The 16,488-nt window shown below is 43.4% G+C and overlaps 2 protein-coding genes across 4 annotated transcripts in view; one reads left to right on the forward strand and one right to left on the reverse strand.

Moving 5' to 3' along the window:
- The window catches only part of LOC120045214 (serine/threonine-protein kinase BRSK2), a 163,706-nt gene extending 159,250 nt beyond the window's left edge, over positions 1–4,456 (forward strand). Inside the window, exon 19 of the mRNA XM_038990177.1 lies at positions 2,488–4,456. Within this exon, the coding sequence (XP_038846105.1) occupies positions 2,488–2,510 (23 nt within the window). The 3' untranslated portion in view covers positions 2,511–4,456. The remainder of the gene's footprint in view (positions 1–2,487) is intronic.
- Positions 4,457–4,701: 245 nt separating this feature from the next.
- The window catches only part of LOC120045190 (ankyrin repeat and BTB/POZ domain-containing protein 2-like), a 29,090-nt gene continuing 17,303 nt past the window's right edge, over positions 4,702–16,488 (reverse strand). For 2 of the 3 annotated variants that reach the window (XM_038990158.1, XM_038990176.1), the window contains exons 3-15: positions 15,971–16,178; positions 15,037–15,189; positions 13,907–14,072; positions 13,596–13,685; positions 12,495–12,596; positions 12,115–12,347; positions 11,708–11,982; positions 9,704–9,882; positions 9,324–9,429; positions 9,014–9,116; positions 8,748–8,895; positions 8,411–8,527; positions 4,702–5,797 (exon numbers count right to left, since the gene is read on the reverse strand). In XM_038990158.1, the coding sequence (XP_038846086.1) occupies positions 5,552–5,797; positions 8,411–8,527; positions 8,748–8,895; positions 9,014–9,116; positions 9,324–9,429; positions 9,704–9,882; positions 11,708–11,982; positions 12,115–12,347; positions 12,495–12,596; positions 13,596–13,685; positions 13,907–14,072; positions 15,037–15,189; positions 15,971–16,178 (2,126 nt within the window). In that variant the 3' untranslated portion in view covers positions 4,702–5,551. The remainder of the gene's footprint in view (positions 5,798–8,410; positions 8,528–8,747; positions 8,896–9,013; positions 9,117–9,323; positions 9,430–9,703; positions 9,883–11,707; positions 11,983–12,114; positions 12,348–12,494; positions 12,597–13,595; positions 13,686–13,906; positions 14,073–15,036; positions 15,190–15,970; positions 16,179–16,488) is intronic. The other variant, XM_038990168.1, reaches the window with a different exon arrangement.

Consider the following 16,488-nt stretch of genomic DNA (forward strand, 5'->3'; position numbering starts at 1 on the left):
TTGTCTGTGAGCACTGTATGGACTCATTCTAAGGTATGCTTTTATTGTGGTGATTGGGATAGTTACCAGGAGCTTGGAAGGCAAGACATGCTACTCACATTCCCATCCCTTCCTCTCCTCCCTCCTTTCTTCAGAAAGAGAGCAATTGGGCGTGCAGGCTTTTGTTACAGCCCTGCTCTACCACTCCTATTTCTACTAATCCTCTTCTAATCGTGACGAGCTAAATCAGGAGTGTTAGAGCAGGGCTGGAACAAAAACCGTACAGTAACGTACAGTACCAGTGAGAAGTTTGGACACACCTACTCATTCAAGGTATTTTTTTTATTTTTTACTATTTTCTACATTGTAGAATAATAGTGAAGACTTCAAAACTATGAAATAACACATATAGAATCATGTAGTAACCAAAAAAGTGTTAAACAAGTAGCCACCCTTTGCCTTGATGACCGCTTTGCACATTCTTGGCATTCTCTAAACCAGCTTCATGAGGAATGCTTTTCCAACAGGCTTGAAGGAGTTCCCACATGTGCTGAGCACTTGTTGGCTGCTTTTCATTCACTCTGCTGTCCAACTCCTCCCAAACCATCTCAATTGGGTTGAGGTCGGGTGATTGTGGAGACCAGGTCATCTGATGCAGCGCTCCATCACTCTCCTTGGTCAAATAGCCCTTGCACAGCCTGGAGGTGTGTTTTGGGTCATTGTCCTGTTGAAAAACAAATGATAGTCCCACTAAGCGCAAACCAGATGGGATGGAGTACTGCTGCAGAATGCTGTGGTAGCCATGCTGGTTAAGTGTGCCTTGAATTCTAAATAAATCACAGACAGTGTCACCAGCAAAGCACCCACATACCATCACACCACCTCCTCCATGCTTCACAGTGGGAACCTCACATGCAGAGATCATCCGTTCACCTACTCTGCAACTCACAAAGACATGGCGGTTGGAAACAAAAATCTCAAATTTGGACTCATCAGACCAAAGGACAGATTTCCACCGGTCTAATGTCCATTGCTCGTTTCTTTGCCCAAGCAAGTCTCTTCTTATTATTGGTGTCCTTTAGTAAGTGGTTTCTTTGCAGCAATTTGACCATGAAGGCCTGGTTCACGCAGTCTCCTCTGAACAGTTGATGTTGAGATGTGTCTGTTACTTAAACTCTGTGAAACATTTATTTGGGCTGCAATCTGAGGTGAAGTTAACTCTAAAGAAGGTATCCTCTGTAGCAGAGGTAACTCTGGGTCTTCCTTTTCTTGTGGTGGTCCTCATGAGAGCCAGTGTCATCATAGTGCTACATGGTTTTTGCGACTGCACTTGTAGAAACTTTTAAAGTTCTTGACATTTTCCGGATTGACTAACCTTCTTGTCTTAAAGTAATGCTGGACTGTCGTTTCTCTTTGCTTATTTGAGCTGTTCTTGCCATAATATGGACTTTTACCAAATAGGGCTGTCTTCTGTATGCCATTACTACATGATTCCATATGTATAATTTCACAGTTGTGATGTCTTCACTATTATTCTACAATGTAGAAAATAGTAAGAATAAAGAAAAATCCTTGAATGAGTAGCTGTGTCCAAACTTTTGACTGGTACTGTATATACTAACAGTCTAACACATATAATCAAATCCTCTTTTTTACCATCCATGTGGATAATGAGTCTCCTTTTTACCTCCTGGAACAATACCTCCAGTCCTTTCCTCATCATCACCCTCTCCTCCTATCACCCTCTCCTCTTCCTCCTCACGTTAACCCCATTGCTCATTCGTTGTTTGTTCTCTCTCTCTCTCTCTTTTTCTTTTCTTCCCATTTTTGTACCTAGGCAGCCCGTTGAGTAACTTCTTTGACGTAATTAAACAGCTTTTTTCAGACGAGAAGAACAGCCAGGCGTCGTACAACCCCCCTGGCACACCCGGCACACCTAGCCCCGCCCCTGCCAAGCATGCCCCCGGCAGCAGGCGAAACGAGCCATGTCCCCCGCCCACTCAGCCCACTGACTCTAAATGCCCCCCGCTTCTGGGCAAAGACAAACAAACAAAGATGGCCGCCACCAGCCGGACTGGGGAACAACCTTAAGACCGGAGAGAAGTAGCTAGCTCTCTGTTGCATGACTAGATAATAACCACCTGTTATCAGGTCATTCAAAACCCAATACAAAACCCACAAGAGTGTGTGAGAGATGAGAAATGAAATGAGAGATGCTGCTGGTTTCTTTGCTTTAGTCAGTAGGCTTAGTGTGTTTGTGTCTCGAAAAAATTCAACTTTTGGTTATCACAGGGAGAAACTTTTGTACTGTATAATAATGGAATGACTCCTCTTTGAGTTTAGCAATCGATCAGTGATCAGTATTTGACGATAACAAGTACCACATGTAGCCATGTTTCTTTTCTGTTCCTCTACCCTCTCGTCCCTTTCCCACGCCGTGGGATGTGTTGGTGTGTGTGTGTGTGTGTCTGCTCTGTGATGATGGCTTGACCTTGTCTCTACCACCAGGGATCATCACTAAAACCTATTAGAGAAACAAGATGGAGGACAGTGTGTGTGTCCCAACCTGGGGCACTTTGTCAACAACGGGAGTAAGTGAGCCAGAGACGGAGGACAAGAGAAAGACTTCACATACTTCACACTGCTGTCCCCCTCCTCCCCATGCACCCCTCCTGCTTTCCACCCGCACACACACACACACATATGCTAAACATTAGAGTATTAGAGACTCTCTCTTCACCATGACAGACACCCAGAGACATATTAGCCGAAGAGTTGGAGAAAAGCCTTAAAAAGACTGATGTTTGTCAAACCTATACTATACGCATCACCTCTCCTCCTTTCTCTCCTCATTGTCTATCCTCCTACACACACACACACACACACACTGGGGGGGATGTAAAGACTTGTGCACAAAGACGAATGGAAGTAGAACCACTGGCTCCTATGAAAGTTGGAGAGAGGAGGCGCGACTCTTGGACGTTGGATGGACGTTGGCTAAACGTTGGCTAAACTTTGGCTGGATTGTAATTCTTTTAAATGTAGTCCTTCTTTGTGAGCTACAGCATTTGAACACTTTAGACGTATTCAGACTCTGTGTCATTGCTGTAAATGAAATGAAATGGAGTTAATTGACTTTGGGTGGGCAATGGGGAGGGAGGGTACACAAATGAATGATCTATTCTGTTGTACAGACTAACTACAGTATGTTCCCATATGTACACCGTTTGTGTAGTTGTGACATTATGTTTAGCTAAGAACGTATCGCTATCTTCTGTGTTTTCTACTTTTTGGATGTGTTTTATCGATTAAATGTTGTAGGGATGAATAATTTCAGGGTTTAATTTTCTTCCATTTTGTCTTGTTCATGTTCCTTTGAAATATCTGCAGGATTCAGACAATAGTGGACATAATTATTGTGTATATTTGTGTACCTTATTGTATTTTTTTTGTCATGTTTGTTTTAATTTATTCTGGGTTATTTATATAAATGATGTAGAAAATGTATCAGATAATTTAAGGATTGTTTTTGTCATGTTTTAATTTATTGATCATTGATCATTCTCTAAATGTTTTTGTGAACATTCATTCTTTCCCAGCTTCGATGAGAAAGCTTGTAATATATACATTTGGAAAATGATTTACGGTAATTTAAGAATGTAGACTAGTCTCTTTGAGAGGAATGAGCCCTCTGTTGATAATAATTGTGCGTTCCTCCTCGTTGTGTGTGTACGACATCAAAGACATCACTCCAGCCACTCGCCTTGTAAATACAAAACAATTTGCTGACAAACTTATTTTTAAAAAACAAGGGGATTCCTACTCTTAGCTTTTACCTTGTAATGTCGTTTGCATGTCCAACATTTGTCTTTTCTTTGCATGTAGTTGTTGGAATTGTTCTGTCCCTTTTTCCCCCTTCTTTCTTTCTTTCTTTCTTTCTTTCGTTCTTTCTTTCTTTCCTGTCTCTTAATTTGTTTCTCTTATTTTTCTTTTCTCTCTCACCACTTCGGTTGTTTGTTCGTCTTTGAGTTCTTTCTCGCACCCTCCCCTCTACTTCCTTATACTATTGTGCACATTTACCGTGCAATGCATCCTCTGCACACACACACACACACACACACACACACACACACACACACACACACACACACACACACACACACACACACACACACACACACACACACACACACACACACACACACACACAGAGTCTCTCTCAAAGAGAGACCCGATACTCTGGTCACGAATTCTGTCTGGGGTGGGAGTTGGTATCAGAAGAGATAAAATAAAGCAATACCTATTAGTGTTATTCTTTCTATTTTGTACTATTGGGTAACCAGGCCACACGGGATGATGGACATACAGTAGAACAACGCCAGGAGCGCTGGTATTTAGCAGGAAACCACTGGCAATGTATCCCCTTGTGACATAACTGTGAACAACTTCAGTGCAAAAGGAAATAAATCTGTTGACTTTGGAATTGCGTGGTGGTGATTTCTGATTGGATCTTATACGCTTCCATGGGTGCATAGTATTCTAAAAGCGGCTGATATAAAAACGCTGATGTTAATTATTGTGAGCGAAACGTTTGACAAACTGTATCTACAGAACAATGACATATTCAGAGTTCTGTTACTCTGGTACAATATATACTGTATCAACCCCAAGTTCCATCCACACGAGAGAGGATGGACTCTAGTAAGTAACAGCAGTCCAAAATGCTCTAAATGCTTTATTTCTTACGAACAAAGAGTCTCGGTACCTGTTATTATATTGGCGGTATATCCATAAACCTTCATCATATTCTAGATCAATTCCAGCCATAGTACATTGCATCCATTCCCTCTCTTAAGCAATGGACTATTTCTAGATTTCTTATGTCAGTCCCGTGGAATAAGTCCTACACGTCACTAGATGGCAGCGGTACTTCTCCAGTTATCCATCAATACTCCTTCCTGCTCTCTGGGCTACCTGAGGAATTGATGGTGAGGTTGCGTTCCACAACTGCAAAACTCATTACGCTTCTGTCTCTTAGCTTTTTGCAGCACCTTCAGTTGTCCTTTCACTATTTGTGGCATGAGTGGCAAGAAGCTGCTAACTACCATTGCTTCTCGAACCATCACACTGAAACTAAAGTAACTGTCTTAGCAGTACCTTGGGCATTCACAGAGGCAGAGAGAGCAGGTTTGAGGGCCTGTTGGATCACAGTAAAAGTGTTCTGTCCGGTGGCAGATTCGCCTCTTCTCTCCCTCATGACAGATTAGCATTACCAACCTGTGCTGGCAACAGTGGTGACATCACCGCACTGCGAGATACTACGCTACACTACACCGGTTATTTATCTCCAGGAATGCTGGTATGTCTGTCCTTCTCCCCACATGGGGTCCATCTCAATATTCTAACGTGGCCTCCTCTCCTCATCCCATTTCCTTCACCCTAACTGACATTTAAGAGCAGATATAGCTACTTGTCTTTCACATGTAGTTATTTCACATCAGTACAGTTGAAGGAAACGAGACAATGGAAGAACAAAGAAGCCAACTATGACTAGTGAGACGCAGCCGGTGGCTTACTCTCTGCAGGGAGGGTACAGCGAGAGCAGCCTGTGGACCAAAGTGACCTCCAGATCCTCCAGGAGGAGAGAGGAGTGTTGGTCCTGACATAGTCCGCTCCGGGTCTCTGTCTCTGGGGAGAGCTGGTCCTGATGGGCCCCTCCCAGGAGCAGCCTGTGGAAGTCCTCTCTCTCCACGAGCTGTTCCATGTGCTGCAGGAAGAAACCTTCACAGAACCTCCTGAGCTCTGCTGCCCCGTGATCCTGTACAGAATCACAGACAGACAGAGAAATAAATAGATTTTTTTAAATGTAAAAAAAGAGACACATAACGGCAGGTAGCCTAGTGGTTAGAACGTTGGACTAGTAACCGAAAGGTTGCAAGATCAAATCCCCGAGCTGACAAGGTAAAAATCTGTCGTTCTGCCCCTGAACAAGGCAGTTAACCCACTGTTCTTAGGCCGTCAATGAAAATAAGAATTTGTTCTTAACCTATTTAATCCCATCAGTCACAATAGTGACTGTAAAATACTTTTCCAGTTATAAGGCTCTAAAAAAAGTTACTGAATGATCTATCAATGCATTTCCAGCAAATATTGAAATAATAAAGGGTCTCAATGAAAGATGTGCAGTGTCACATGTTTAGTGTAAATTGTCACATGACCAGAGCTGTTTACTTCCTGGTTGCACCATGAGAAGAGGATGGCTGCATCAAAGCTTCCAAACAAAAGGTTAGTAAAGTATGTTAACATAAAAATAGGACAAATATTTTTGGTACACATCATCTTTAAGGTGTCTAGTATTGATATATGCCTTTGCAATTACTCAACTTTGTTCAGTGTGGTCATAGAATGTGTAAACATGTTGACGGCAACAATAGTGACCGGCGGGATAACGCAGTGCATCTAGGTATACACATACTTATACTTATACACATACATAGTTCTTGTTCTACCTAACTTTCTACTCTGTTCTTTCTTTTAGTTTCACTTTGAGTCAAGTTCTGGATATGTTGGATCTAGGTGACTGCCCAGACAAGGCATGCAACTGCAGTTATCCCTCAAAATGAGAAAGATGCTGTCCTGAGTGACTGTGATAGCGATGGGTCAGATATGGACTATGGACAGGCCATTGCATATGCTGAACCTATGCAAACAGATCATGACAGGAACAACGTTGACAATGATGATGACCTACCCCCCCACCCCCCATCCACAATCTCCCACCGCCCTCCATTGTTGATACTTAAGATCCAAGGGTCTCTACCCGCCAGAGGGTCCAATCAGAAGAGCCAAGGGCCTCTACAAGCCATAGGGGTCAGCCAGAAAAGACAAGGGAAGAGCTGCAGGTGGTCAAAATAAAGATTGAGTGTTCAAACGATCGAAGAGGCCTGCCACCGATGTGATTCCAAAACACATAGTATACAGCCCAAATATGAAAAAGTTTGGCACGAAACCACTGAGCCACGGAAGGAGATCTTTACTGGCTGCTACTGTTGAAGATCAGGCAAGATATGACAAAGCTTCTCACTGGCCAATCAACACGATGCACCGGTTCCATAGATGTCGTCATTGTGACAAACACACTACCTATGCATGTGAGAAATGCAAAGCGCCACTGCACAGTGCTTCAAGATATACCATGGACAGTAGAAAAGGAGATAGGAGTGAATGAAAAAGGGCTGAAAAACACAATAAAAGAAAAATCGATAAAGGGTGGGGAGAAGCAACGGACTCTAGGAAGAAAAGAAAAGTCGACGAAAAAGACAATCAAAATGACTGAAATGTTTTTGGACAAGAAGGTCAGTTGATTCAAGACATACTGTCTGACTGATCACAGTTCAAAATAGTGATGCACAAACTAATCTTGCACTTGGTTCTGAAGCCTACCTCTATGATATATATATATATAAGCACTCATTCTGCAGTGGTGCTTTTTATATATATATATATATATATATATATATATATATATCATTTTATTTTGTTGAGTGTAGGCCTCTACTTGAATGCATATTCTACAGGCTACCTCTATCCTAAATGTTACCTTTATGTTCAGTGGGAAGGAATCACACGACTGCTATACGATACGGTTGTTCGTGAATGTTGCACTAAAATGTCACAATGACAATGTTACAATGAATATTGCACTAAAGTTCAAAAATATTGCACTAAAGTTCAAGTTCAAATGTTACAATAAAGTTACAATATTAATGTTTCAATACATGTTGCACTAAAGTAACAATGTTACAATGTATGTTACAATAAAGTAACAGTGTTGAAATACGTTGATGGTTGTTGTTTTTTTGTCTTTGCTCTCAGCAGTCATATCGGTGTTGTATAAGGGTTTTTGATATGTAAAATAGTCACACTAGAATGTGATGGGGCATCCTAGTGGCAATGCTGGGGACTGCCAGTGACAGAGTTTTAAATGTGTTAATAACTGGGTTGGGATATATAAGAATTTTGATGACTGCATAGGAGAAATATGTTAATCCAGTTTACTTAACATTATCCCACCGACCGAACATAAAACACACTTTTTTACCTACTTTTCCATAAAAATAAAAAAAAAGAATGATTGATTATTTCAAAGGGTTACTAATGACACTTGATTTGGATATTTTCATGTCTGGGAAAAATGTGGGATTAATTAACTGACTTGCCCAGTTAAATAAAGGTAAAATTAAAATAAATACATTTTACAATAATACTAATGCAAGCACCACTCACACAGGCCCACTTTGTCTATTATGATCATTATAATGGATTGCATGTACTAATTTCAAGATGCAGACAACACACAGATAAAACGGTGACTTATAGTTTTAAGCCTGCATAGGACAACCTTTCATGATAACACAGTTTGAATTCTTACCGTAGACATCAAGTAGATGCTGACAGCGTTGTCCATGGTGATACTCTGGGAGAGCAGGCTCTCACACTGTCTCTCTAGCACCTCCAGCTGGAAGAAACAGACCACTGGCAGCAGCTGCTGACAGAGGAGCAGATAGTACTTCCATCACAAGTCACCACTCCAAACATACAATCACACCTTTCCAAAAATGCTTACATTTTATGAATGACCTCCACTATGTTGTCTTTCCACTCCTCAATGAAGTGATAGTGGGGGCCATTCCTAAAGCTTAACCACTGTGGTAAATGACTGTTTGGCTTTGAAGTTCTATCAGTGTAAATGAGGATACATTTCTTACCTCCATAGCGTCAGCCTGTGACAGCCTCAGCCCTTCAGTCCCTCCACAGTACAGACAACTCATCATCCTCTGGAAGGTGCTGTAGGTGATGTCAGAGATGTGGATGGTGCTGGTGTCTGACCCACAGAAACTCAGCAGGTACCGAAACCTGAAAGAGACTTGATAACCATCTTGTGGACACAAAAGCACAGGCTGCCCCTGAAAACACTAGAGCCTGCACTCGAGGTCATACCAACACAGGTGTGAGGAGGGAAGTGCTAGCTCACCTCTTGGAGGCAGACATGAGGAGAACCCTGTGGGCGTAGAAGGGACGGCCTTCCACTAACAACATTATGTCAGACATCTCTGGGTTGTTCAGGAAATGAGCATCTGGTGGACGAGAGAGACCGAAGTGACGTTTACACCATTTAGAGTCCGAAACATGCACTGAAATGCATGTACACAACGAAGCATGATTTACACAAAAGTTGGAGTTACACTTTGCTAAAACGAAGTGAAAACTCGGACCCTAAGGATCAGAATAATTAAACAGGCTACAGTTTGTTCCATATAGAGAGAGTATGCCAGTCTCCATACCTAGCTGTGTGGAGAGAGTGAGGTCCATCTGAGGAACAGAGGGAGTAGGAGCAGAGCCGTAACAGTGAGAGAAGATGGCTGACAGTCTCTTGGTTATGGCATAGTCCTAAAGGGATATAATCATGTTCAGAAAGAGTCGTGTGATTTTATAATAACAGCCATTGCAAGTTTGCTACCCATTTTATTACAACAGATTTGAGCATTTTTTGATGTTGGATCGATTTCTGATTCATACTCTGCTTTTGGTTTGAGGTTCCACGGAACATTTACTCAATGAAAACTTCTTATGACATACTGTAGTCTACATGGAAAACCCGACACCAAACAACACCGACTGAAGGAGAAATTGGACTGCCAGGTAGCCTAGCAGTCATGGCTACCTTGCTGGTTGCAAGCATGTTAAACAAGAGAGGTAGAGCGGGCGAGACCAGCTCCTGGCAGTAGTCCTGTGGCCTGATAGTTGTGAAGTCTCTGAGGAGAGAGAGGGTCACCTCATCCCTGGACAGTTGTTGGGCTACATGGAAGGACTCCAGCCACACATGGAGCTTCCAGGGGACACCTGGGGATCAAATAAAGGAACAAATTAGGGTCCCACGAGATTATTTAACTACAGATGAAGTCAGAAGTTTACATACACTTAGGTTGGAGTCATTAAAACTCGTTTTTTAACCACTCCACAAATTTCTTGTAAACAAACTATAGTTTTGGCAGGTCGGTTAGGACATCTATTTTGTGCGTGACAAGTCATTTTTTCAACAATTGTTTACAGACAGATTATTTCACTTATAATATACTGTATCACAATTCCAGTGGGTCAGAAGTTACACTAAATTGACTGTGCCTTTAAACAGCTTTGAAAATTCCAGAAAATTATGTCATGGCTTTAGAAGCTTCTGATAGGCTAATTGACATCATTGAGTCAATTGGAGGTGTACCTGTGGATGTATTTCAAGGCCTACCTTCAAACTCAGTGCCTCTTTGCTTGACATCATGGGAAAATCAAAATAAATCAGCCAAGACCTCAGAAAAAAAAGTGTAGACCTCCACAAGTCTGGTTCATCCTTGGGAGCAATTTCCAACTGCCTGAAGATACCACGTTCATCTGTACAAACAATAGTACGCAAGTATAAACATCATGGGACCACGCAGCCGTCATACTGCTCAGGAAGGAAACGCGTTCTGTCTCCTAGAGATTAACTTACTTTGGTGTGAAAAGTGCAAATCAATCCCAGAACAACAACAAAGGACCTTGTGAAGATGCTGGAGGAAACAGGTACAAAAGTATCTATATCCACAGTAAAACGAGCCCTATATCAACATAACCTGAAAGGTTGCTCAGCAAGGAAGAAGCCACTGCTCCAAAACTGCCATAAAAACGCCAGACTACGGTTTGCAACTGCACATGGGGACAAAGATCGTACTTTGAGAGAAATGTCCTCTGGTCTGATGAAACAAAAATAGAACTGTTTGGCCATAATGACCATCATTATGTTTGGAGGAAAAAGGGGGAGGCTTGTAAGCCGAAGAACACCCTCCCAACCGTGAAGCACGGGGGTGGCAGCATCATGTTGTGGGGGTGCTTTGCTGCAGGAGGGACTGGTGCACTTTACAAAATAGATGGCATCATGAGGCAGGAAAATTATGTGGATATATTGAAGCAACATCTCAAGACATCAGTCAGGAAGTTAAAGATTGGTCAAAAATGGGTCATCCAAATGGACAATGACCCCAAGCATACTTCCAAAGTTGTGGAAAATGGCTTAAGGACAACAGAGTCAAGGTATCGGAGTGGCCATCACAAAGCCCTGACCTCATCCTATAGAACATGTGTGGGCAGAACTGAAAAAGCGTGTGTGAGCAAGGAGGCCTACAAACCTGACTCAGTTTCACCAGCTCTGTCAGGAGCAATGGGCCAGAATTCACCCAACTTATTGTGGGAAGCTTGTGGAAGGCTACCCGAAACGTTTGACCCAAGTTAAACAATTTAAAGGCAATGCTACTAAATTCTAATTGAGTGCATGTAAACTTCTGACCCACTGGGAATGTGATGAAAGAAATAAAAGCGGAAATAAATCATTCTCTCTACTATTATTCTGACATTTCACATTCTTAAAATAAAGTGGTGATCCTAACTGACCTAAGACAGGGAATTTTTACTGGGATTAAATGTCAGGAATTGTGAAAAACTGAGTTTAAATGTATTTGGCTAAGGTTTATGTAAACTTCCGACTTCAACTGTAGGTCAGTTGTTGAGAACAAAGTCTCAAACAACCTAAAGTGGATCAAATAATATTGCTTTCGTAATGCTTGATTCATGACAAGTCCTTCACAAAACAATGATGATGGCATAAAACAAAAGAAGTAGGCCTACAAATAATCCATACCCAGTGATCGTAGCTCCATGGTGACATCCAGGTAGCCGTGCTCAGCGCTGTAGTAGGCAGCCTGCTGCAGGGCCTTCATCCTGGCCTTACATAGCCTGGGCATGGGGCTGGAGCTACTGGGGCAGACAGCAGGGCTACAAGGGTCGAGGCTGGGGGGAGGTAGTGAGCCAGCCTCTTCTTCCTCCTCCTGGAACCCCTCAGCCAGTATCTCCTGCAGAGAGAGAATGTCCTCCTTCCTCTGCTGGGGCTGGGTCAGAAGCCTCCTCAGGATGTTCCTGTAGGAGAGTAGTGGATGAGTATCCATTCATTTATTCAGTTCTGACTGAAGGTAATAGACAAGGAAAGAACGACACTTTAGACTATTGAGACATGGCCCAAGCCTGGACTAGTTAGACAGGTGTAGCTACCTGTGTCCGTGTGCAGCGGCGTAGCTGAAGCAGTTCATGTCCTCGTAGAGCGGGGATGTCAGAGCGTTCCAATCATGCACTCTGAGTAGAGGGTCGGCCCCGTGGGCCAGCAGCAGGCTCACCATTTCATAGTTCCCAGCAGCAGAGGCCAGCTGTAGAGGAGTCTCAGCAGAACTCTCCTGGCTGGAAGTAACAGCAGTCCCCTCCACGTCTGCACCCACCTCCAACAGCAGCTATACAACACAGAAATGCAGAGGAATGGTTAGTACTACACTACACACACACACAAAAAAACCTTCCCACAGGGTAGCACTATCAAGTCTGAGATGTGTGATTAAGAAACTGTGTTAGACCCTTTCCACTGGGCAGTGAGGACTCACCTGAGATACTGAGAGGTGTCCATGCAGCACAGCGAAGGTGAGGGCCACCCAACCACGACTGTCTGGGTGGACTGAGGGCTGTCTGGGGGAGCAGCAAGGAACCTGAGAGAAGAATGAAAAATGTTATATATCTAAGTCTAAAATGTACACTACCGTTAAAAAGTTTGGGGTCACTTAGAAATGTCCTTGTTTTTGAAAGAAAAGCACATTTTTTTGTCCATTAAAATAACATCAAATTGATCAACAATACAGTATAGACATTGTTAATGTTGTAAATGACTATTGTAGCTGGAAACGGCTGATTTTTAATGGTATATCTACAGTACATATGCGTACAGAGGCCCATTATCAGCAACCATCACTCCTGTGTACAATTGTATGTTGTGTTAGCTAATCCAAGTTTATCATTTTAAAAGGCTAATTGATCATTAGAAAACCCTTTTGCAATTATGTTAGCACAGCTGCAAACTGTTGTTCTGATTAAAGAAGCAATAACACTGGCCTTCTTTAGACTAGTTGAGTATCTGGAGCATCAGTATTTGTGGGTTCGATTACAGGCTCAAAATGGCCAGAAACAAATAACTTTCTTCTGAAACTCATCAGTCTATTCTTGTTCTGAGAAATTAAGGCTATTCCATGCGAGAAATTGGCAAGAAACTGAAGATCTCGTAGAAAGCTGTGTACTACTCCCTTCACAGAACAGCGCAAACTGACTCTAACCAGAATAGAAAGAGGAGTGGGAGGCCCCGGTGCACAACTAATCAAGAGGACAAGTGCCTTAGAGTGTCCAGTTTGAGAAACAGACGCCTCACAAGTTCTCAACTGGCAGCTTCATTAAATAGTACCCGCAAAACACCAGTCTCAACGTCAACCGTGAAGAGGCGACTCCGGGATGCTGGTCTTCTAGGCAGAGTTCCTCTGTCCAATGTTTGTGTTCTTTTGCCCATCTTAATCTTTTCTTTTTATTGGCCAGTCTGAGATATGGCTTTTTCTTTGCAACTCTGCCTAGAAGGCCAGAAAGTTACCAGATTTTTTCAACCCATTACATGATATACTATCTATATCATATTATGCTAATATCTTTCGAGTAGTAGTGTTCACCGCCAGGTCCAGGTTGGCTCCAGCCTCCACCAGTATCTGGACTAGAGCCTCGTCTCCACACGAACATGCGTACATCAGAGGGGTCATACCCTGTAGGTCAGAGAATACACATCTTACTCTGAACAGTCTCTACACTCTCTAACACCAGTCAGGGTAGGGCATACAAGCAGAAGACTGACAAGTCTCTTTTACCTTCCCTGTCAAAACCTGTCAGTCTTATGTCTGAATATGTATATTTCCTACCCCTCTCCCGAACTCCCGCCTACCTCTATCCCCACCATGTATCTCCTATTCCCTATCCCCAGTCCTACCTGGTCATCCATAGTGTTAACCCCTGATGGTCCAAGTAGCTGTGTGGCCTGACCAATCAGGTCTGCTCTGCCACAGGTCAGCATGCGGAAGCCCAGGTCCAGCTGAAGCTTCTCTGTAGCAGCCTTAGAGTCCAGACGCCTAAATGAGCTGGAACAACACTCAGGCCTGGGAGAGAGGGGGAGACAAGAGGATAAGGAGAGAGAGAGAGAAGCTACAATGAAAACTTCTAACATGCATAACTCTTCAATAATGACAGTAGGCCTACTGTTATGTACTGGTTTCACAAGTCAACAGTATGGTTCAGCATCTTTCTATTGCATGTTACAGTAATATACACTCACCGGCCAGTTTTTTAGGTACAGCACCCGTTCACGAAAATTGATCGCTCCTACAGACAGTAAGTCACGTGGCCGTGGCTTGCTATATAAAGCAGGCAGACAGGCATTGAGACATTCAGTTACTGTTCGATTGACCATCAGAATGGGCAAAACGAGTGACCCAAGCGAATGGTGCGAAAAACAAAAAACATCCAGTCAGTGGCAGTTGTGTGGGCGAAGACCGCTTGTTGAAGGAGAATGGCAAGAACCGTGCAAGCTAACAGGCGGGCCACAAACAGACAAATAACGGCGCAGTACAACAGTGGTGTGCAGAACAGCATCTCGGAACTCACAACTCGTTGATCCTTGTCACGGATGGGCTATTGCAACAGATGGGTTCCACTCCTATCAGCTATTACAAGAAGTAGCGGCTCAGTGGGCACGTGATCACCAACACTGGACAATTGAGGAGTGGAAAAACATCACCTGGAACATAACAGCGAGTTCAGTTTACTTCAGTGGCCTGCGCAGTCCCCAGACCTCAACCCAATAAAGTATGTTTTGGATGAGATGGAACGGGCTGTTCAAAGAGTTAATGTACCACCGTCCAATCTACAGCAACTGCGTGATGCCATCGTGTCAGCATTGACCAACATCCTTGTGGAACGTTTTCAACACCTTACAGAATGCGCCAAAGAATTCAGGCTGTTCTGGAGGCAAAGGGGGTTCCGACCCGGTACTAGATGGGTGTACCTCATAAAGTGGCTGGTGAGTGTATGCCATTAAACATGCAATGCTCAGTGTGTTTCTACCTCAGCTGTCTGGGCTCACAGTCCAGTCCTGGGAGGAGCTGTCTGGCGGTCTGTCTGACATCATCGCTGTCCACCAATAGGCTGCGGCGGTGCTCCGCGTGCACCACGGCAACCCGTATCCACTCCATCAGAGGGGGAAGGAGCATAAACAGTCTGGGGGCAGGAGCAAAGATTCAAGCAATGAAGTTATATAATTTATTAACTTTCCTCAATGACTCAAAATCCCACAATGCCTTCAAATCTGGCATAAAGGACCAATTCCTCAGCCTTTTGTACAATAACGACTACTTAACCTTTTCCTGCAGTGGGCTAAAACAGGTTCATACAGGGTGTTTTTTGGTAGTCTTAATGTGTGTTGATGTAGCAACCTCCCATAACTTTTTCCCTAATTGAGAAAAAGGGTATCATTTTACTGTTAACAAAGGACTATAAAGAGAACACTGTTCCCCTGTTGTGACGCTTGTATTAGAACATGTGGTCTCTTCACCTCCCCAGAGCACAGAGGCAGGTCATTATGGCAGAGATCTGTTTATAATGTCTAGATTCTCATGTCTCCGCCCTAACAATGGCAGTCGTTGTCCCAAAGGCAGAAAAGCAGACGACAAGCTTAGGTCCAAAATAAGCCCATAGAAACACATTGGGCTAGTTTTGGACAGATTTTGGCGAGAGTGAAACCTCTCGCTTCACCTCTTCCTCTCTGGTTATGGTTACTGAGATCACAGGGCTCAACAGAGACACAGAGCTGAGTCTAACGGGTTAATGGGGCCTGTGATTATAATTGGTACCAGGTGGAGGGAAACAATATCTCTGTGTGCCTAAGCATACAAGAAGGCACACACACACACACACACACACACACACACACACACACACACACACACACACACACACACACACACACACACACACACACACACACCCACCCACCCCTTACCTCTCTCTGCTCAGGGCCATCCTGGGGGGCTCTAGATTTGGGTTCTCCAGTGATTCCATCTGTGGGCTAGACAGGAAGTAGTAGAGGGTACGCATGGCATCGGGCGCCCAGAATACTGGATGCTGATTTGCTGGGCAAATAGGGCTGAGGGAGTGGCTAACTGCGCGTAGGCGCTGTATGTGGTGCATGGACCGTGACACCAGGTCACCTGAGAGGAAACAGTCACACACGCATTTAGTATCACACACATCATCATCTGATACAAATCCCTAAAACCTCAGCTATACATGCTCTATTAAACATGGACGCTGTAGTTGTAGCATGATGTACTGCAGTACCCACATTGCTATGTATACAATATTGGTTTCCTTACCAATGCATTTATAATGCAAAACTGTGGGACTTTCAGCTTCTGTCAGTACACTTATAGACAGAGCCACATTGCACGTTTTCCCCTTCAGTTTCTCAGATATCACAGGTAGCAGCTGGATGTAACGCTAGTCTCACGTTAATCAATT

The sequence above is a fragment of the Salvelinus namaycush genome, chromosome 1 (assembly GCF_016432855.1).
Source record: "Salvelinus namaycush isolate Seneca chromosome 1, SaNama_1.0, whole genome shotgun sequence".
NCBI lineage: Eukaryota > Metazoa > Chordata > Actinopteri > Salmoniformes > Salmonidae > Salvelinus > Salvelinus namaycush.